Source organism: Malaclemys terrapin, chromosome 2, assembly GCF_027887155.1.
Source record: "Malaclemys terrapin pileata isolate rMalTer1 chromosome 2, rMalTer1.hap1, whole genome shotgun sequence".
In the NCBI taxonomy this organism is placed as follows: domain Eukaryota; kingdom Metazoa; phylum Chordata; order Testudines; family Emydidae; genus Malaclemys; species Malaclemys terrapin.
The window spans coordinates 274,730,626-274,753,715 of record NC_071506.1 but is presented as its reverse complement, the minus strand read 5'-3'; the positions used below and the strand labels follow the sequence as shown (position 1 = coordinate 274,753,715).

Genomic DNA, 23,090 nt, shown 5'->3' with positions numbered 1-23,090 from the left:
CCATGCTCCTCAGGCATTCCCTATGGCTATTACCCCTAAGATGGGCTCTGCATGCGAGGTCAGGTTCTAGGAGTGAACCTGGCTCACTTTGCACAGGGCCCCACAGAGGTGCAGGCCCTTCCCCTATTCCTTCTGCTTCCCTCCCTTTTCTCCCCTCCCCAGGCAAGAGCATGGCACACATACAGGCTGGGCCGGGGCTTCAAGCTATTGACAGGCTTTCAAGCCAATCGCTGCTGGACAGCTGATAGCCGAGGACCAATCAACACCGGTCTCAGAGACTAGGGGGCGAATCCTTTTCCGCTCCTCCCTGAGAAGCCAACGGCCGCCATCTTGTGTGTGGCATGTTCTCATTCCGCCTCCCTCCGGATTATAGTACAGCCAAGTCTTTCTCCTTCGCGGGATGTCTGGCTAAAAGCAGCCTTTCATACGATGGTGGGGATGGGAGGGGGGTGAAATTCTGGCGAGGTCTGGCATGCGCCTCACTCAAGATGGCGTCGGCAGGCGTGCGCGGGTGACGTCATCCGCGTCAGTATGGGTCGGTGGGAGGGCCCATGTTAGTGGGGGGAGCGGTTGCCATGGTAGCGTTTACCTTGTTAGGGGTTGGTGGGTTTTTCTACTGAACTCTATAGGCTGCCTTTTCGATGGGCTTTTTTTGGCGGGGGGGGGTTCGACTAGGCCCCGCCTCGCCTGACTGTGACGCCCCGCTCCCCGACCCCGCCCCACCGCTGAGACCCCAGCCAATGGGGAGGCGAGAGAGGGGCGGCGCGGCGCGGCGCGGGGCGGGCTCAGGCAGGGTGGCTGTCGGGCCGCTGGTCTGCGCGCCTCGCTTCGTCCTTCCCCGCTGCCCTGCCTCGCCCGGCGCTGAGCTCGGAGCGCCCGGGGAAGCGCCGCCATGGCCGAGGACCCCAGCTCCCTGCCCTGGTCCATCAACAGGGATGACTATGAGCTGCAGGAGGTGATCGGTGAGTGGGGCGCGCGGGGACCCCGCTGGCCTGTCAGCCGGGCACGGGCCTGGGCTCTCTGCGGCCGGGGGTGGCTCCTGGGGGGTAGGGTCCGGGGGGGGTGTGCGCGCCAGCCCGGGGGGGGGGTCTGCCCTAGCTGTGGAGACCGGCCTGGCTCCAGGGGGTAGGGTCCGGGGTGTGGGTCTGGCCAGCCGGGGTACGGGCCCGGGAGTCGGGCCGGGGGTACCGGGGCGGCGCGTGTGTGTGGGGTGGTGGTGGGGGGAGACCGGATCTGGCTCCCAGCGGATGGGGTTCGGGGTGGTGCTGGTGTCTGTGCCAGCCCGGGGGCAGGGCCCGGGCCCGGCGTGGGGGGTGTGTCTGCGCTGGCTCTGGAGCCTGACTCCTGGGGGGTAGGAGCCGTCGCGGGTGGCTCTGCCCTAGCCCTGGAGACGGGCCGGGCAGGGGAGTGTGGGTCTGGCCCTAGCCCCGGAGACAGGGGCTGGCTCTGTTCCTGCTCCGGCGGTGGAGCGGCCGCGGGGGGTGTGTCTCTCTGGTTGTCTCGCTTCGCTCTGGAGTCTGTATCTGGGGGGGTGGATTCCTGCTCGGGCTGGGGGGCTCTTGGGGCCTAGGGCGGTGCTTGCATCGGAGGGTCTTTGTTACAGCTCCGGAAATGGGAGCGCAAAAGGGGACTCTGGTCTTACTTCTTTGGTGGAGGGGGTCTTGGGAGCCTGGGGGGTGTGTCTGCCGATGCGTTGAGCTGTATTTCTGCTCCTGGGGCTTGGGCGATTTTGAGCTTGGGAGAGGGGGAGCGGGTCTGGCAGCAATTCTGGCTGTCTGTGTTTCTACTTCTGGGGTGTAGGGATTTCAGCAGTGGGGGTGTGTCTCGGCTAGAACTAAAAGGGAAGGGTTATAGTCACTCCAGTATCTGTTCATGGATCTCAAAAGTAATTGGTATGTGCGTTTCTGGGAGCATCTTCTAGGGGACTCTGTAGCTTTTCTCCTGAAAGGGGCATATTATATCTTATGGTCTAATGGCACCCCCCTCCCCCCGCGCCGTTGGGATCCCTGTGTTTCTCTAGCTTAGCCTTGGAGGAAGGAGTTGTCTATATTTTTCTGATGTTTTGGGATTGGAAAGAACTGCTATGGGCAGTTGCCTGCCCACTTTTGGTTTTGGAGGAGGGGTGCTCATGTCATGCTGTCCGGTGGGTGGTCTGTTTTGGCTGCTGGGAAGGATGAGGATGTAAGGTGTTTGTTATGGCGGTTGGGATGTTAGTAAATAATGAAGAGCAGATCCTCCTTCTCCTCCGATTCTGGAATATACGGTTTCCTTTATAGAGCAGCTGCTCCAAGCTGTATTCAGTCAGAAGGGAGAGTCCATCCATATGGTGATTATTATTTTCAAGGCGCTGTATGTTGGTCTGCTCAAGGGATGAGGAATTTTGCTGTGAGTGTCTTTATATTTGAAATCTCTCTCATTCCTTCTCACTTCAGCTTGAGGCAGCAGCCTTTGCTCTTTATGAATGACTGAGCCTGTCTTGACTTAAATGCCTGCACTAATTCACTCAGTCTTGCTTTTTTTTAGGTTTCAGAGTAGCAGCCGTGTTAGTCTGTATCCGCAAAAAGAACAGGAGTACTTGTGACACCTTAGAGACTAACACATTTATTAGAGCATAAGCTTTCATGGACTACATCTCACTTCTTATGCATCCGAAGAAGTGGGCTGTAGTTCACGAAAGCTTATGCTCTAATAAATGTGTTCGTCTCTAAGGTGCCACAAGTATTCAGTTTCTTTTTTTAGTCACTTTATCAGTATGGTGGTGTGAAGGCTATATCGCTGCATACTGAGTATCTAACACATTACTTACTGAGTGCCACAGGTGACTGTAAGGTCAGTGCCTCGTGTTCCATTTCACCAGAAAGGCAGAGAGTGGAGTGGGTGGAGATATAGGAGGGGTTGTTGGTCAATGTCTTAGAAAAGTAAATTTTTAGTTTGTTTTATGAGGAACTTTTATCTTTTGGCGATTATAAATGAAGATGCTTCTATCATGCCGTGGCTTTGCATCTCTGTAACGCAGTGACCTGCTTTATTTTGCTAGGGTGGGAGAATTTGGGGAAATCATGGTTACAGAGATTAAATTCTTGGCATTGTTTTAAAAGTAGGAAGGATCTCCACAGCTGTGGCTGGTATGGAATCCTTCTGGAAGTACTGAAAATCCCCATTGCTCCATCAGATCAGGTTCCATTCCCTCCCTTAGCCTATTGGGAGCAGCAGTACTATAGAAGGGGGAGAGTCTGGTGCCTGCAGCAGGGGCTGGGGAAACTAAATAGTGAGAATTAGCACTTCTTAAACCCTTTCCAGGAAAACATGTCCTGGGGAGGCTGGTGTCCAAAAATTGGGCTTGTCCTGTGAAGAAGCAGAAGCTGGAAAAAGCTGCCACTAGGCTCCAGTTCTCTCTAAAACTGGGGAGCAATTGCAGCCGTCTCTAGGAAGTGCTTTGCTTGTGGGACTCTACTAAGAGGTGTGCCCCCCCCCGATCATTTCCCCCTATAAAGTTCTGCTCTTATTTACCTTATTAGATGTTAGTCTGTGCTGGGGGAAAAGGAAATTCACACAGGGCTGAGGGAGACATTTAAACTCCCAACAGCTGCTTTCCTGGGAGCTGCTGACAGATACGCCTCACATAGTCTAACAATCACTAGGAGGACATAGATACGTTGTTGTCCGTTTGTAACATATTGAGCTTGGGGAATAAGCTTTTTCATTCCTTTTTCTTCTCTCCTCTCTTCCCTCCTCCCCCGCCCCCACAAACAATCTGTATGCTGAATTTCTGGTGGCCAACTGCTACCTGAAAGACTGCATCAGGATTCTAAACTATATCGCCTACTTTTTGGAACATATGCTGAAATGTGTTTATAAATATTTTTATTGTCCCCCTTTATCTTACTCCTTCTAAATGTTGGAATGTCTGCCAATGTCTAGGATGTAGGTGTGATTTTAAGTCTCATAGCACATACGTAATTTGAGGGACAAAATGTTCCAGGGTTGGCTAAGCAACTGGACGTTCCCCCTCCTGCTTCCACATATCCTCTAACTCTCATCAGGGGCTTGCTGGGTTCTCATTACTCTAGAAGATTTATAGGCTTACAATTTGTGGTCATGGTCAAAGTGGGAATCCACTATGGAAAGTGCCAAGCCTTGCAGCAGTACTTTCAAGGTACTTAACTAGATCTGTGATGGATGACAAAATCTTAATCGTGATTATTGTTAGTAAAAGTCATGGACAGGTTGCGGGCAAGAAACAAAAATTAATGGAAGCCTGTGACCTGTCTGTGACTTTTACTAAAAATAATGGGAGGAGGGGCTGATGGGTGGGGTGGGGGGAAATGACTGAAGCCCAAGCATGGGGGAAGACAGCCTGAGCCCCGCTGTGGGAAAGGGGGGGGGGGGGGGAATCCAGCACCGGCTGCTGCAGTGGCAGGCAGCTCCGGGTCCACGCCACAGCTCAGAGCTCCAGAGTCTCCTGTTGGCAGACAGCTCTGGCCCCACCGCCCTGGGGCTGAAGCGAAAATGTCACAGAGATCTCTGAAAGTCACGGAATCCTTGACATCTTCTCCTCAGTGATGACAAAAGTTGTTCTCTAGGTTTTCAGCCTAGCACTCTGTATGTTACATACTCAGCTATTTTTGATACCTGAGTAAAGGAAATCAATTTTTCACGGTCTTCTGATACCTTATTTCCTCACACTAATTCTCTGCCTGTAAATATCAGGTGGACAATGTGGCCTCTTAGTGCAATAGTTGAGAGAAAACATTCTTCCAGATTCAGGAAAGAAGTTCTGTTATAAATCACCTTACAGTTTCTATATAGGATTAAAAACCTGTTATTCAGCAGTGGATCTGACTAGTTCAATTTTAAAGGTATAGATTATGGCCTATATTCATTACACTGTATTAGCTTCAGTGACTAACAGCTGAGTATTCTCAAATATAGATTCCTTTTTTCATTGTAATGTTGCAAATTGTCTTGTTCAGGATCAAAACTTGACTTAATTTAAACAAACAAAAAAACTTACTGCAAACTGAAATTACAATACAGTTATAGGGTGTGCCTGTTGTGAGTAAGCATCTTTCCTGGGTGACTATTAACTACTGTGGAATCTTGCTTCATTTTAAAAAGTAGTCTCTCTTCCTTATGGTTGTAACGATAACCCTTCAGATGTGGACTGCATGGAAATCAATGCAGTGCTGTTTTCTAAAGTCTGAAGGAAGATAGCCCCATTGTTGCTTCTGCTGCTTCTCAGAGCTTCCCCAATCTGCCATAGAGTGAAGACCAAATAGAATTCTATGGGTTCTCAAAGTTGCTATTGGGGGAAACCTGTGGGCAACAATGAAACTGAGTAGACCAGGGGTAGGCAACGCTGATTTTCAGTGGCACTCACGCTGCCTGGGTCCTGGCCACCGGTCCGGGGGGCTCTGCATTTTAATTTAATTTTAAATGAAGCTTCTTTACTTTACATACAACAATAGTTTAGTTATATATAATAGACTTATAGAAAGAGACCTTCTAAAAACGTTAAAATGTATTACTGGCACGCGAAACCTTAAATCAGAGTGAATAAATAAAGACTCAGTACACCACTTCTGAAAGGTTGCCGACCCCTTGAGTAGACTCATTTCACTCATTCATTCTGCTGCATCTTCAGAAAGCTGTGAGCAGTATGTGAAGTAGAAACTGTACTCCTGGGGGAATTCTGTGCCACTGTGTGCATGCATAATTAATGAGCTACACATTTAATGTTTTGCCAGAAAGCTGCTGCAGTTCCACCTTTTGCCCACTAAAGGGAGCTGTGGCGATAGAACAGAGCAGCAGCTCCTGGCCAGCTAGGGAACAGAGAGGGCCTGCTTTCTTCACAGCGCCTGTCGGGCCACATCAGAGACAGACAGCGTGGGGCTGCTGGGGGTCAGACAGGCGCTCATAGGGGCTGGTGTGGGAGGACAGACGGGAAAGAGCTGAATGGGAATGAAGGTGTAGGGTCATGGGGGGGAGGGTGTGCAGGGACAGGGGTGGCTGGGGAGGTGCAGGGCCACATGGGGGTGGGGGAGAGAGTGCAGGGCCACGTAGGGATGGGGGGGTTGCTGAGTGGGGGTGGAGGGACACATGGTCGTGGTGCAAGGACACACGGGGGTGCAGGGGCACATGGGGATGGGCGAATGTGACTGACTGAATGGGACAGGCTAGGGTTTAGCCAGGGTCTGCATGGGGGAAGCTCCCTAAAAATCCCTTCCCGCTCTCACCCAAAAACCTGTTCCATACTTTTCCCACCCATACCCAACAACCCTCCAAGTTCACACCCAGGCTCCTTCGCAGCAATTACTTCCCTCTCCCTCAGCTCCTCTGTTGCCCCGACTCCCCCAAGCCTTTGCACTGCTTCTGAGGCATGCAGTAAATACGGTTCTGTATTGTAGTTTAAATGAATTATTACTCAACATTCTGTATTAATATGCCTAGTAAGGAATCTATTTGTCAAAAAACATTTCCTGAATCTTTTTTGTTGTCTGTATTGTTACAGACGTACTTGTTGATGGGTATTTTAAAATAAGTGACCAAAAATCATTGAAACTGGTGTGATTATATTGTTATTCTGACAAGAAAATGTGCAGAATTTTAAAATATTGTGTGCAGAATTTTTAATTTTTTTGGCTCAGAATTCCCCCAGGAGTAACATTGGCGCAAGCCGTTAACTGAGGAGGAGGAGAATGTATAAAACCAGAGGCAGGGTAGGGGTAAATTAACAGAGAACTCCCTCTTCTCTCTCTCTCTCTCTCTCTCTCTCTCTTTCTTCCCCTCCTCCCCCCGCCCCGACCCCTGCTTTCTCAGCAGTCAGGAGGCTCTGGGGTGAGAGGAGGAGGAACAAAGAGTGAATGTGCATGTTCCTTTTCCCTTCCAGAAATGAAGTCTAAAATAAAGTTAATACTTAAGGTTTTTCCCTTTCCCAGCAGCTGGGTATATGGGTAGCTGTTTTACACAGGCATTGCCCCTGAACACAGTAGAGCTTGCAGCTTAATCCTGTGGCATTTAGGTGTGTAGAAAATTTTCAACTCCTGTGGATCGGGGGGAGTGTGGTTAGGTAGGAGAGGTTGATTACTATTCTGTTGCACCCCCCAAGAGCATCTCAATGAACATAGTGTAGTTCTCTGAATTTTATCAAAATATCTATAGGGACCTATCCCACAAATTAAAAATGCATAGTTCAGAAAGAGCACTCATAAGTCTCTACCCACTGTAATAGCAGTTAGAACACTTTTATGTTAAGGGAGAAGGAGATGGAATGGGAAAAATTTATCGAGCAATAAGCTGTATAGAATCTATTTGGGGACTAGAATTGATGGTTCACCTATGAGTCTTGTATGGTAACTGTAGGCAAGTTTCAGAGGGGTAGCCGTGTTAGTCTGAATCAGCAAAACCAACGAGGAGTCCTTGTGGCACCTTAGAGACTAACAAATTTATTTGAGCATAAGCTTTTGTGGGCTAAAACACACTTCATCAGATGCACGGAGTGGAAAATACAATAGCAGGTATATATACACAGTACATGAAAAGATGGGAGTTGCCTTACGAAATTGGGGGGTGGGGGAAGCAGTGCTAATGAGACAATTCAATTAAAGTAGGCAAGTTGTAACTAAGCCTAAATAATTTAAACAAACCAGGTTTTTTTTTGTTACTAATGCTATACATTGAAAATGAAAGTCATAAAATCCAGTTCAGTTTTCATTCTCTTTTTCTTGCTCTGTTTGTTTCTGGCATTTCTCCATTTATTTTAATTGGCTAAGCTAAGTCAATTTCCATTGCAAGTTCTCAGTGTTCAGATTCAGAACACTGCAGGGAAATGTCTCTCTAAAAAACAACTCAGTAGAAAGTTTGATCTGTTCTTTTAAAGTGGAAACCTTTCTATTGGTTTTAGGTTGTATTAAAGCTTTTAAAAACTAACTTGAGGAACATAAAACGTATTCAAAGTGCTCAGCCTATCTAGGCATCTATGTGCATAGCCCTCATCACCATAACTAATGCCCCACGCTATGAAATCCAAACGCAAGTGCTTGGACTCTAAACCCACGTAAGCAGCCGGATGTCCCTGCCATATTCAAACCATCCACTCATCTGAACAGTGGGGATTTCTAGATACTTAGAATCTTGTTACCATCACTTCGTAAAATCCAACCATTTGTCTTTGAAACTTTCCTCCTATCTGATCATCTGGGAATGAAGGAAAAGAGCTGTTCTACAAGTGCAGTCCAGCTTCTGTTGCCAGCCCCTGCTCCCTCTAGTTGGTGTAAAAGGAGGATAGAAGGGAGGAAGTGGAAGTAGGATGAGAAATTTTAAAAATAATAAAATCAAGCAGCAGTAGCACCTCTCTTCTAAAGAGGAGGGCTGGAAAGAGTATCTCATAGAATCAGCTTGGCTGCCTTTCCAGCTGACTTGAGGGGAGGGCGAAGGATTCTGCTTGTGTTTCCTTCAGCTATTTTGGGATGAGTGAGATACAAGGAAGCCTTAAATAGAAGCAGACCACTGTAGTTTGTTCCTGGATGGCAGTTGGTTCTAGTGGAGTTAGTTTCTTGGAAAGATTAATATTTTGTATTTTAATTTGTCAATAAGCCTTTTTATAAGTATAGTGTAACACTCTGGGGTAGGCATTTCTCAGCCAGTAGTCAAATATCTTGGGTGCCCTTGGCTCCTCTGCATACCCGAGGGGTGCATATATTGGCTGACAAATGCGCACTCTGGAATATTACTACTTATGTAACTGACTGAATCTCCGAGACAGAATCGATTCTCCCCAGAACATTCAGCTTTTAAAGTTCACAGTGACTATTTTATTCCAGAGGCTGGAGCTGTTGATGGGAACAGGAGTTGTTCCATTAAGACTCTAGATGTTGACTTGAGTTCTTCTGAAATTTTAAATATCTTCTGAGCCTTTAAAACTGCAAACAACTAGAGCTAGGTATTTTAATTACAAATGAGTATTGAAACTGTAATCTGGTAAAACTTGATCTTTTGTGAAGTGTTTTCTCTGGTCAAACTATTTCACTACTAGGGTGACCAATGCTAAATGTAGTTTGTTTAGACTTTTTACCTGCAAGCTTAGAAGAGACAAAGCTGTGAGCAATGTGAGTTTAGAAAATAACCATGGAATAATTGCCAGTAAAAAAGACTGCTGTATTAGGAAAATGGGAATTGCTGTACTAGGTCAGCCTAGTGATCTGCCCAGTCCGTTTTCCTGACTCCTGTCATAGCTGAACAACTGAGGCGCAGAGATGAAGGGCCCAACTTTCAAAGTTGCTGTAGCTCCCTTTGACTTTAGTTGGAGCCGTTCCTGCATAGCACTTGAGAAAATCAAGCCTTATGTGACTTGCCCAAGGTCACACAGGAAATGTGTGACGGAGTCAGGCCTAGAACCCAGGTTCCTGACTACCGATCCAGTGCCTTAACCACAGGACCACCATTCTGTTGAATTGTACTTGAAGAAGACTGGTGGTGCCTGAAAGGACTACTTAGTAGGTGACTGCTGTCAACATATTTAGTCATAACTATGTTAGTGAAGAGAACATGTATTTAAAAATGAAATCTGAGTGAATGAAGTTAGGTATTATGTTAGTAAGTGGTATGAGTATACTTGAATGGAAAATGTAGGCTTGGAAGGATGAAATTTTTGTGAGTAAATGTTGATTTCGCCATACATATACAAACTGATGGAAAAAATATTTCCATTGATGAGAATTGAAATCTACAGATGGGCAAAGAAAGAAAAATGCTGGTTGGGAACTTATTAGAGTCAAAATCCAGTGTTTGACTTTTGAATTAGGCTTGTTACAAAAAGATGAGTAAGTGAATAGTAAAAACCAGTATGACTTGTTGATTTAAGCATATTTACTTCATATATTTTGACATGCAAGGGGGACAGTTTGCATTTTAACAGTTTATAAAACTTCAACTTTTTGGATCTCAGTGTGTCCTGTCATTAAATAATTGTGACTCCCAATAACTTCCTGCTACTGTAAACATTTAAACAAACAAACATCTAAAATAAAGCTTTAAAATATACATCGATATTATGAGTTGAAATTACAAAAAAACCCAACAATTGAATTCTGCCAATTCTATAGATAGGTATATCTAAAGTGGCAGATATAACCCTTATTATATTGAGAAATGCTGTCTGTTCCATAGTACTTGAACACCAGGGGGCAGAGCTAAGGCCTCATGTGCAAGCATAAGGGGATACTGCCTGAGATCTAGACAATTGAAACTGTTTTTGTCCTACACCTGCCCTGAAATGCTCTGCCAACTTCTGTGGTTTTAAAATGACAGTTTTTGCTATCTTTTACATATCTTTCTCTCCCCTGTTGCTATATGCCAAACCCACATGATCTGGATATGTCTACCTGCGGCTGGCCTATGCCAGCTGGCTTGGCTTAACAGGCTGTTTAACTGTAGTTTAGATGTCCAGGCTTTGGCTCGAGCTCTGGGATCTTCCCACCTCACAGGGTCCAGGCTCCAGCCCAAGCCTGAACATCTACACTGCAGTTAAACAGCCCCTTAGCCCAAGTCAGCTGGCAGGGGCCAGCAGTGGGGGTCTAATGGAGTGTAGATGTACCCTCTGAGTAAGCTGACTAGACTCAATGGGTTCTCAAGTGCACAAAGTGAACAAATTAGAAAATGGAAATCTTTCATTTGTCACAGTAGTCTCACCAGGTGTTACAGCTAACAATAGAATGTTTTTTAAAATAACTTTAAGACAGTTATGACTTTTTTTTTGAAGTCCTTTAACTTTGTCACTTCCTGACTTTTGAGTGTTTAACATGGCTTTTATTGTAATCTCCTAGGGAGATTAAAAGAAATTCTGTGATATGGAACTGTTTGGCTACACAACATGACAACATCAAATGCTGCATCCCACACACCTTACAAGGTTTTCTTAGAGGGAGCTCTTCTACTCTGCACTCTGGGAAGTCTGCAGGAGACAGCTCTCTCCAGCAAGCCTTAAAAGCTGCACAGATCATTTCTTGCAGGATGCACAGTGAATGAGGTAAGAGCTCTGGATTCACTCTGTGCATTTACTTTTTCGCTACACTGTTAAGTTAGCCCCAGTCTCCTGCTCAGTGTAGCTGACGTTCACTGCAAACACTGCTTAAGGGAAGTCCGTACCAATTGTATTGTGTCTGCATGAAGTGCAACTTTCAAAGGCTCATAACTCGGTCAAATTAAAATGAGTTTTCACTGGAACACACAAAGGCTCTTCTCATCAAGGGCCTAACTTCTGGCCAAACTTAAGCTTTCTGCCCCAGCCATCTTTACTCTCCTACTCAAAGGACTAAACTGTTTTTACTGAAACTTCCCAAAAGAAACTCCTGTTTGATCAGAGCGCAAGCCTGTGTCAACCCAATAAGTAAAAGCTTCAGAAAGTTATGAGCAACTGAAAGAGGTGAAATTTGATGACAGACTGAAACACAAACTGTTGCAGTATCTCCTACTATAATAAACCCAAGCTGCTTATTGCTTATAGTTCTGCTGTCCTCAGTCATAAGTAACTTTAGTCAAACATACGTGTTTAAAAAAAAAAAAAAAAACTCCTAGTGCCTCCTCATCAATATATCTGTGTAGGAGGGAAATCACTTCACTTTTTCATCCATCCACAGTATTGTTAACTAGATTCAGATTGCAGGGTCAAATTCTGTTCTGTTATCCCGCACTGAGCATTTGGGGTTGCACAACATAACTGATTCCAGAACTTGGCCTGCAGTATCTCCTTCTAGAGGTGATGTGTGAGAGGAAAGAATTTTAATTGCCTCTCGGAGCAAAGGATGAGTTCCTAAGTTTGGCCGGTGGGGGAGGGTGGTGTCATCTTAATCGAGTAGATGTCACTGGGGAATGGCTGGACCACATATATGGAAAGACATTTCTGGTGAGCTTGACACAGGGTCACTAGATCCTGGGGGTATTCTGCAACAGTTTCAGATAATTGAAAACCCTGAATCTTTTTTTTTTTTTTTTTTTTTTTAATAGTTTAAACACATAAATCACTATAGTAGTGTTCTTCATAGTCAGTCAGTCCCTTTGTGCTCTTGCCATGCTGTCAGGTTTCAATATGCTGTACATTCTTGTACTGAAGATGCTAGTTTAGTAGAAGCTCTTATGAGGAAATCTGGAAGTTTTGACAGAGTAGGGAATTCTGGTTTCTGGGAGTTGAGAACCAATTTAGGATTGTGGGGTAAGCACATCAGTTGGGTGTTTCTGCTAAAATCAGCAGTGAAATAGCTGTGGGCGGAGCACCTCACCCTCCCTGATTGAACTAACCTCAGGGGGTAGCCGTGTTAGTCTGTATCTACAAAAACAACAAGGAGTCTGGTGGCACCTTAAAGACTAACAGATTTATTTGGGCATGAGTTTTCGTGAGTAAAAACCTCACTTCGCATCCGAAGAAGTGAGGTTTTTACTCACGAAAACTCATGCCCAAATAAATCTGTTAGTCTTTAAGGTGCCACCAGACTCCTTGTTGTTTTTGAACTAACCTAGTTATCTCCATGCTGATTTATACCTGCCTCTGGAGATTTCCCTTACTTGCATCTGAAGAAGTGAGATTCTTACCCACGAAAGCTTATGCTCCCAATACTTCTGTTAGTCTTAAAGGTGCCACAGGAGCCTCTGTTGCTTTTTTGTGTTGATATGGTCATCTCTAGGTTTCATAGTTAACCTCATTGAGATAGTGGTGCAATTCAGACATCAGAGTTCTTATTTCAGGATGTTTGCAGACTCGTGCAGACAGTACAGCATTGGTTAAGTCCAAGATTAAGGTTTTCTTCACAACCATGAGGGCTAGAAACAATTCTTTAGTTTAAAAAAGAGCCTAGGTTCATGAAAACAATTCTGTAACAGCCAATTCAACCTCTACAGAATCATGGACTCCATGGGGCCCTGAGCTTTCTGATGCTGTTTGTAGTTGCTTTTCAGAACTGAAGTAAAGGGAAACCTCCTTTACAATAGAACCTCAGAGTTACGGACACCTGGCGAATGGAGGTTGTTCATAACTCTGAACAAAACATCATGGTGGTTCTTTCAAAAGTTTACAACTCAACATTGACTTAATACAGCTTTGAAACTTTACTATGCAGAAGAAAAATGCTGCTTTCCCTTTATTTTTTTGTCGTAGTTTACGTTTAACACAGGGCTGTACTGTATTTGCATTTTTTTTTGTTTTTTGGGTCTCTGCTGCTGCCTGATTGTATACTTCCGGTTCCAAATGAGGTGTGTGGTTGACTGATCAGTTCATAACTCTGGTATTTGTAATTCTGAGATTCTTCTGTATTTCGAAATGCCTAAGTCAAATTAAGAGGGATGATGAGTGAATCTTTTCTAAAGTGCATGTGAGAGTTACATGCATAAGTTGCGTTAGTCCAGTGCTCACCAACCCGTTGTTCATGATCGACTGGTTGATCCTTGGAACTCTCCTAATTGATCGCGATCTCCGGCTGCGGGGGCGCAGTGGGGCTGGCTACCTGCTGCGGCCCCATGCCACTCTTGGAAGCAACCAGCATGCCCCCGTGGCCTGGGGGGAGGGGGTGTTTCCGTGCGCTGCTCCTGCCTGCAAGCGCTGTTCCCACAGCTCCCATTGACCGGGAATGGGGAACTGTGGCCAATGGGAGCTTTAGGGGCAGTGCCTGCAAAGTGGGGCAGCGCGCAGAGCCATGTGCCCCCCGTGCATGCCCCCCCCCCAGTTGCGTTGGCCCCTTCTAGGAGTGGTGTGGGGCCGCGGCAGGCAGGGAGCCTGCCTTAGGCTTGCTGCACCTCCGATTCAGATAAGTGCTGCCTGGCGGGAGGCTGCATCCTGAAGCCCCCCTCCTGCACCTGAAGCCCCCCTCCTGCACCTGAAGCCCCCCTCCTGCGCCCCAAACTCCTGCCCAGTCCCTGAGCCCCTTCCCAGAGCCAGCACCCCGTACTCCCTCCTGCACCCCTATTCCCTGCCCTAGCCTTGACCCCACTCTTAGAGCCAGCACCCCGCACCTTCTCCTGTACCCCAATACTCCTGCCCCAGCCTGGTGCCCCCTCCTGCACCCAGACACCCTCCCAGAGTTTGAACCCCTCACCCCACCTACTCCCCCAAACCCCTGCCCCAGGCTCAACCCAGATCCCCCTCCCACACAGTGAACCCATCAGCCCCAGCCCAGAGCCCGCACCTCCTCCCAACCCGCTGCCCCAGCCCAGTGAAAGTGAGTGTGTGGGGGGGGATGGAGTGAGCAGGGCAGGGCCTTGGGGAAGGGGCGGGAAAGATCCTGGTTTGCCCTTAATTTCAAAAAGAGACTTTGGGTGTAAAAAGGTTTGAGACCACTGTGCTAACACACAGAAATTTCTTCTGACTAGTTGTATGTCCCCTGATGGATGAACTCCTATTCACCCTCTTATTGCTTGTTCAGATACTTCTAATAGACATGTAAAGGTAAACTGCTGTACCAGAGAGTAAATATGCCCTCTACTGCCTCTTTATGATGTATAGAGATGCTGTTGATGTTTCTTCAACTTTTCTTCTGCTGCTTGTGATGCTGGTCCTGGCAACCTCTTTGCTGGAGGGGCTGGGTGATATTTGGAGCATCTGGATGGTGATATTGCAGCTCTTTTTCTTTAAACCCAACTGAATATCCCCTCCTCTCATTTGGGGATGGGAGAGCTGCAGACTGAGATTGCAGCACTGAGCTGTTTTATCTTTCAGATTCTCCAAACATTTCCAAATACCTCTATTAAAAAGATGGCAATTGGAACTTGATTTAAAATAGAGTAGTAGAGGATGCAAACTCTTGTCTAGTAACTACCTTGACATTAACATCCAACAAACAGCATTTCAACAGAAGAATTCTCATTTCTCCATGTTATTGACCCAAACCTTGATTTGAACAGCTGTGAGGGCATGATGGACAAGTATCCTTAACATAAAATTATTCATTCTGCATATAGGATCCAGAGTAACTCTTCTTACTTGTGCTTAGGTAATACTCTTTCTAGCAATTCAACTAATTTTGTGCACTGAACCCACTAATAGAGATAGAAAAGATCCTATTACATCCAGCCTATGCCTTGCAATGGCTGGATAACTGCCTCCAATAGGGCAGGGGTTCTCAGCCTTTTTCTGTCTGAGGCCTCCCTCAACATGCTATAAAAACTCCAGGGCCCGGTGGGCATGGGGGGCTGCGGGGCAGGGGCTTTGGACGTAGGTGTAGTTTGACTTCTATTTTGCAGGGGCCAGTGGGGCTCGAGCGCATGGTGGGGTCTGTGGAGGGTGCGCCACCTCCACCCCCTGACTCACCTCAGCAGGCCACCCAGCCTGTCTGGGTTGGTGGGGGTGCAATCAAAAATTATGACTCAAAGGTGGTGGGCTTAGCTCAAAAATTTGAAAACAGCTCAGGGTGCAGGGAGGGGGTAGCTAGGGGCTGTGTGCAGGCATGGGGGTAGCTCAGGGTGCAGGGGGGGCGTAGCTCGGTGTAGGGAGAGGGGTATTAGGGGCTGTCTGCTGGGAGGACTCCCCTGTGGTCCCTGTTCCTGGAGGGGTCTGCCAGCCACGGAGACAGGTCTCCCTATCCAGGTGGCTCTGACCTGCTGCCTCTGCGGGAGCAAAGAGGCCTGAGAGCTGAGGAGCAGCTTCAACCCCGGGCACCAGCAGGAGAGGAGGGAACGCTGCGACTGCTGGCTCCATTGCACCAGACACTACACTATTTGCCAGACACTACACTACAAAGTTACATCAACATAAGTTGCCTTAGGTTGAGCTCTATGTGCATGTGTCTACAGTTGTCTCCGGTGGATGAAAGTGCCTTGTTGCAGCAATGCAATAAAACCACATCCCTAAATGGTGTAGAGCTGTGGTTGACCTACTGAGGTGACAGTGAGAGGGTAGACCTTGCATGACCTGTGTTGACCCTAACAGTCCTCCAGCAGCTGTCCCACAATGCCAGATTTCCTGTGACATTGACTGCGCTGGCCACAATTTTAAACTCCACTGCTGGGGGGTGAGGGAGACCAGAAGCTGCCAGCCCAATTAAAGTTCCCCATGTGTTTTTTTGAAATGCCTTATCCTGATTGTCCACCTTGGCAAGCACACCTAGCAGCTCACCTTTGCTGTGTGCAACTGCCCAGCCGACCATGTCGGCTCCACGTATGCAGACAGGTACTAGACAAGCTCCAGCCTGGAGCATACAGGAAGTATTGGATCTCCTGGACCAGTGAGACTGCAAGCACAGCTACAGACCAGCTGTAGATCTCCACTTTCTGTGACCAGATTGCACAGGGGATGCAGGGATCAGCAGCAGTGCTGCGTGAAAGTAATGGAACTTTATCAGGGATACCACTAGGCCAGGGAACACAACAACAGATTTGGTGCTGTGCCGCCACCTTGTCGTTTCTACAAGAGCTACATACCATACTTGGCAGAGACCCTATCAACACTTCACAGACCACTGTGGATACCTCCGAGGAGACAAACTCCTGCTGTGAACAGCGTGGGATGGGAGGAATGGAGGGATGTGCACAGTGGGGGACTCGAGTCATGCTGCGAGCCAGGGCTTGTTTGAGACACTACCACAGTGAGCATGATGAAGGGGAAGAGAAGGTGGGTAAGTGTGTGCCTATTTTCCCCTTATGATCTTCTGTGCTCTTGAGATCTCCGCAGTTCTCTCCTGAAGGTTTCTAGGGTGGATGCTTTATTTCTTTCTCTGCTGTAGGATGCTTTCTCACATCACTCTGATGGCTTTGGCAGGCTCATTGCAGTCAGCAATATACAGGCCTGGGTGGCTTTGGGACACCAGTAGCAGCTGTTCTGTGCCTTCGTGATCCTCAGTTGTGAGGTGTCACCTAAAATCACCACCACCTGTGGAAAATAGTGCCATTGCCATATGCTCAGACCCATGGGCAGAATGGCCGAAAATTGTATAGCTTCATGGAACAGAAAATCCACCTTCCCCCTCCTCGTGGTGGGCTGTATTCACCAGAGCTTGGCCTGGAGAGCGGTGTTGTGCCAAGGTGCTCCAAAGTCGAAGTGTCAATAAGCATCTCTTATTAAAAGTGTTTGTGGGAATGAGGGAAGAATTTTGAAACTTATCTTTTCTTTGCCGTTGCGACTGTCAATCCAATGGTTTTTATCAGCAGCTCCTCGTGTGGTGGCCTGAAGGGGTGCCCCCTCCACACCTGCAGAAAGCATGGCTTTGGTGAGGAAGAGATGTTCTGTGAGATCCTGCAGGCCTATGCTCCTCTGGATTGTCAACAAAGGGCTTGCAGTGTGAATAGGCTAACAGCATGGAAAAAGACCGAGGACAGGAAAAATGCCCAGGAGTCCAAGCAGGACAAGGACTGGGAAATGCACCAGGACATAATGGGTCTTCTCAAGTAGCAAACTCAAATGCTGCAGGACCTACAAGTCTAGAAATCCCAGCCTTTCCCTCTTTTGTTTTCCTTGGAGAACTCCATAGTCATTGCTCCCTACACCCCTCTCCCCAACATAGTACTTGTCATCACAGGGTGCATCACCAGAAACGGAGGACAAGCTGGAGGGAATGCAGGCAGGAGGGACTTAGCCTTCCATATGGACTTGGACCAAACCTAGACACTTACAAAAGGGGCGAGATCAGGCTGGAGGGGATTTCGTTCCAGAGTGTTTTTTCCATAGATCTATAACTTTCTTGTGCTCTTTAAGAATAAAGTGTATGTGTTTAAGAAGTTCCTTGCTAGCACTGTTTTTCCTTGTTCTACTGCCACTCTGTAACTAGGAACTAGAGCTCCCACAATGAGATTGTCGGGGGGTAGGAATGTGTCTAAGCACCTGGGGTGTGTGGGAGTGCTGTGGCACTGGTTCGAGGGCCTAGATGGCGGCCAAAAATGGGTGTCGGACGTGGGTTACGCTTCTGGGGAGTGTGCCTGAGTGACCCAGAGCTAGGAATAGTGATCAGGCACTACCCAGACCCAGGCAGCTTAGCAGCACATGGAATTCAATGGTAGGATCTCATCATCATAAGATTGATGCCCATTGAGAGAGCTGGAGTGGACCGGTTGTGAGACCCTACGGAAAGGGATTGGAGTAATCGCTAGTGTGGGATTTGTAACAAGAAGCCATGGAAATCCCTTGCCCCAAATCATTTTGTTACCTGGTTCTAAATGTTCAATAACTTCCCAGCCAGACAATGTCACCTCTCCTGAGCTTCCCTTCCTCCATATCTGTAGGTTGCAGTTTCATTTGCTGAATATATTGTGATGCATAAATCTTGATCCACTACTTTAAGATTCTTGTCTTTCCCCTTTCTTGTCTCTTCCCCACCCCCAAGGAATTTCACAAATAAATCAAATAGTTGCAACTCCTTACCACTCCATGCAAGAAAACCACAGCTTCATATACATTAATCTGTGAAAATCATGGTTGGTGTATGTATAGCATTAATGGACTACATTTGTTTACTCAAACGGACATAATTATTTTTTTAAATTTTATATTTCCAATCCCATTTAGTTATGTTAAAAATGTGTATGACGCTCCCTATAGGGTTTTTCACACATTGATTTTTCCGTGCTCTTTTTCTCACTCAAAGTTCTATTTTTGGCAAATCACATTCTTCGTTAGTTCAGAACAAATATTGCAGCATGCATAGTGGTTGCCAAAGCAAATGGTATTGTAAATTCACACCAAGCACCACACAATTCATAGCTTCAGGAAAACATCCAGTCATATTCATTAATGTGTACAGCAAGCACTACACACATCTTAACAACCAAAGCTCCAGGCCCAGAGAAACTCTGGCTGGCCATTAAAGTGCTCTTTCAAAGCCTCCCTCCACCACATAGCTCGGTGCTGGGCTCTTGCAATAGCACTTGTCTGGCTGTTCAAAGTCATGGTGGCAGCTTTTCCCCATTTGCCTCACAGATATTACACAAGACACAACAGTCAGCTATCACCATTGGGATGTTTTTCTCAGTGAAATCCAGTTTAGTGAGTGAACACCACTAGCATCTCTTCAGTCTATCAAAGGCACATTTGACAGTCATTCTACACCTGCTGAGTGTGTAGTTGAATCTTTCCTTTCTGTGGTGTCCAGTGTATGGCTTCATGAGCTAGAGGTAGGCTGCCCCTCCCCGAGTTGCTATTGGCATTTCAGTGTTACCAATGGTAATATGCTGGTCGAGGAAAGAACATCCCTGCTGGCAGCTTTCTGAACAATCCCATGTTGTTAAAGATGTCAGTGTCTTGCACCTTTCCTTACCAGTCTATGCTGATGTTGGTGAAGTGTCCTTGGTGATTCACCAATGCTTGCATAACCATAAAAAAAACACCTTTCTGTAGGTGTACTCTGTGGCAAGGTGGGATGGTGCCAGAATAGGGATGTGCGTGCTGTCTATCGCTCTACCGTGGTTTGGGAACCCCATTGCTGCAAAGCCATCCACTGTGTCCTGCACGTTGCCGAGACAGTCATACGTAGCAGGAGAAGATTAATGACCCTACACACTTGTATGACCACTTGGATTTTGCAACTTGAAAATGATTTCCCACTGATCAGTAGCAATCTGCCGTTGCATGCGCCCAGAAATGCCAAAGTTCACTCACTGCTTCACTGTCAATGCAGCTCTCGTTTTGGTGTCCATGTTGCTGGAGGACTTGGTCCAACTTGGCGCACACATCCAGGGATGTGGCCTTTTGCAGTCACTGCTTGTTGTCCCAGACACACTTTATGATGCAATCCCGCCAGTCAGTGGGTGTTTCTCAGACCTAAATGCAGTGCTCGACCAGCTGCTGCATGAATGCCACCGAGAACCTTGAAGTGTTTTCGCTATCTCTCTCAGCAAACTGTCCTCGAAGACATCCTGCCTTCCATTGTTTGATCCTCCTGTGGATCTGCAAATCAGGAGATAGTGTGTTCAGTGTTCATGAAAATAGGGGAGGTCTATGGGCTCCGTGCTTCTGTCAGAGGTGGCAGACCCCAAAAAATGCTGTGTGGGTTTATGGGCTTCTTAAAAAAAAAAAAAAAAAAAAAAAAAAGGTGAAAATTCTAGGATATGGATGGCTTAATAGGATGGAGAACACTGCATGTTGGGGAGTTGACCCCAAGCTCCTAGAGATCTCTGGTCAAGTCATCTCTATCTAATAATGCATTACCAAAATTTCCCAAAAGGCTTTGCCCAGGATGGCGGCATGTGGCATCCTGGGATACTGTGACACTCCTCACTTTGCATCCACGCAAGCACTCGTGGTGAATACACAGAGTGCTGATGCAAGCAGGCAAGTATGTGGTCATATAAGCAACAGACAAACTTTGGTGGCTGTATCCCAATGTAATCTGTCAACTTTGTTTGATGCAATGTAGACATAGCCTTTGGGCATGGCTACGCTTGCAGATGTAGAGAGCTTTGAGTTAAACCAGCCTTCGTAGATTGAGGTAGGGAAAGTGCGGCAATCTGTCCACGCCGACAGCTGCAATTGCACTGGTGTGGCCACATTAGCAGCTCTTGCAACGGCCACAGAGAGCAGTGCATTGTGGTAGCTATCCCAGCATGCAAGTGGCTGCAATGTGCTTTTCAAATGGGGGGTGGGGTGGAGTGTGACAGGGAGTGTGTTGTGTGTATGTGGGGGGAGAGTGGATTTTTTGGGGGGCTGAGAGCATGTCAGCATGCTGTCTTGTAAGTTCAGACAGCAGCAGATACCCTCGTGCGCCCCCCCCCCCCCCCCGACTCTCTCTCTCTCTCTCTCTCACACAGTATTCCACAGCAATGGTTGCTTTGTCTTGGAGCAGATAAGCATGCCGGCTGCCAGAAACAGAGCTTTCAAAGGGCATATCCGCATCCTGCAGTGATTCCAAAACAATGACAAGAGTGGCCACTTGACTTAAGGGGATTATGGGATGTTTCCGGAGGCTGCTCAGAGCGCAGTAATGCAACACCTCATTCACACTGATGCCCGGGCGTTTCAGCCAAGGCGCACCAAGAGTTAATCTTCTCGCCAAGGTGGAGTACCAGGAGCGCTCTAGCCCTGGAGTCAGAGCTCTCTATGGGCCTTGCCAGTGTGGGTGGGTAGTGAGTTAGGGCGCCCAGGGCTGCTTTAATGCGCTCTAACTCACAAGTGTAGCCAAGCACCTTAGTCAGGACTCAGCCTAGTACCAAGGATGAGAAATACTTATGTTGGGCCATAACAAAGTTACATTCTTGCAAGTTAAAGGAATAGAACATGTGTGGTATTTAATTAAGAACATTGTCAATCAACTTTCTGAACTTGTAACTTACCCACATGTCTTGTTAAAGTTGCTTTCCCTTTCTGGCTTCACTCAAGACTACTCTGCTATAATGGATCATTTATCTCATTCCTGAAATACATTAGTGTATATCCCCCCCCCCCCTTTCTCTCCACCCCATATCCTTGTTCTTTTCCTATGCCGTATTCTATTTCCTTCCCTGATTCTTTTCTCTCCAGTCCTGGACCCGAACATTTCTCTTTACCCTACTTCCTTTTCTAACGTATTCTCCCAGTCTCTTTCCCTACTCACCACCTCACACAAAGGGCTTGAAAAAACTTATCACACTCTCAGCCCTGGTGAAGCTCCAGGTTCCTGTGTTTGCATGGGTGGCGGGTATAATAGGCCAGGGGAGGCTCTGTCTTCCCTGGTGCAGCTGCTGCCATCAGACGCTGGTTGTCGGTTTGGCGGGGGAAATTTTTGCTTTTTATTATGCCTTACGCAGGTTCTGGGGCAGCTGAGGAGATGGTGTGTGCTACTCAGCTCCCGGAGTCCAGGGCGATGACTGATGAATCCGGGAAGCTGAGTAACACATACCGCCTCCTCAGTTGCCACGGAACCGGCATGGGGCATAGCAAAAGCTCAGGCTCTTCTGGAAGAGAGAAGAGCTTTGGAATTTTCCCGCGGCATGGCTTGGGGTCTGTGGAGGGGAGGCGCAGCTGTGGCGGCTCTGGCTGGCCCGATGCTTCTCCGGGCAGGTTGGTGTGGGGGCTCAGGGCTCTGGCTGGCCCGGGGCTCCTCCATCTGCGGGGAGGAGGAGGGAGTGCCGGGGGTCTTGGGGCTCTGGCCATGGGGTAGGTGGATGGGGCAGAGCTGGGGGCAGCCTCCCCAAAGTGGGGCTCCACCCACCACCCATGTGAGATTGGGACTCACCAGGTGTTCATCAGATTCTCTTGGTCTGATAGACCCAGTGTTGGAGCCTTTAGCCTCTGGCCTACTTCCTGGTCACAGACCTTGTCTGTTACCCCTTAAAGGAACTACTGCTGTGCCCTTCCTACGTCACCCTCAAAGACTTAAGCACACCTTTTCCCAGAGCTTCAGCCTTGTGGTCACTCAGGTTTACTTCTTCAGGGACACATGATAGTTAAAGCACATAACACACAGGCTTTTGTAAAGATTTCTAACACTACTCTTTATTTTAGAAAGCCCAAGAAAAACAGATCTATGCAAGACAAAACACCTTTCTCTGCCTCAGTTTCCTCATCACTCTTGAGTGTGCTTTGGGATTTGGTGAAAGTCCTCTAGGAGCATCCAGGATCCCCTCTTCTGTACATTACTTCTCTGAATTGTGTAGTTTATCTCCTGCAGCCAGCTTCCTTCTTCCTTAGTTGGCCTACAGTCAGAAAAAAATTCCCTTTGCTATGAAAGTATGCCTTTCTCCTGCACAAGATTCCTTTTGTCTTTTTAGAACTGCTGCTCTGTCCTCCTCTTTGTTCTCCTGTTTTAGGGATTCTACCATTCTTCTCTCCTCCCTTCGTCCGTCTCTTCCCCCCCGGCTCCACCCCAGTGAAACTTGGTCAGACTGGTTTTCTAGCTCCTGCACGCTCCTTAGTATACCCATTATTCAACCAGAGCACAGTCGTTAAGGCTAGTGATGACTCTTATTTGTTCTGTAGTGCCGTGACTCTCAACCTTTCTGGACTACTGTACCCCTTTCAGGTGTCTGATTTGTCTTGGGTACCCCCAAGTTTCACCACACTTAAAAACTACTTGCTTACAAAATCAGACAAGAGTCACAGCACACTATTATTGAAAAAATTGCTGACTTTCTCATTTTTACCATATAATTCTAAAATAGATCCATTGGAATATAAATATTGTACTTACATTTCAGTTTTTAGTATA

At 47.1% G+C, this 23,090-nt stretch overlaps 1 protein-coding gene across 3 annotated transcripts in view; it reads left to right on the top strand.

Annotated features, from left to right (window-relative positions):
• The first annotated feature begins 789 nt into the window (after window positions 1–789).
• Window positions 790–23,090, top strand: part of OXSR1 (oxidative stress responsive kinase 1) — a 125,951-nt gene continuing 103,650 nt past the window's right edge. The window contains exons 1-2 of one of the 3 annotated variants that reach the window (XM_054016579.1): window positions 874–962; window positions 10,824–11,026. Coding sequence is in view for 1 of the 3 variants with exons in the window: in XM_054016577.1 (XP_053872552.1) it covers window positions 893–962 (70 nt within the window). In the remaining 2 variants the exon portion in view is untranslated. Of the gene's footprint in view, window positions 963–10,823; window positions 11,027–23,090 lie in introns of all 3 variants that reach the window. The other 2 variants (XM_054016577.1, XM_054016580.1) reach the window with 2 other exon arrangements.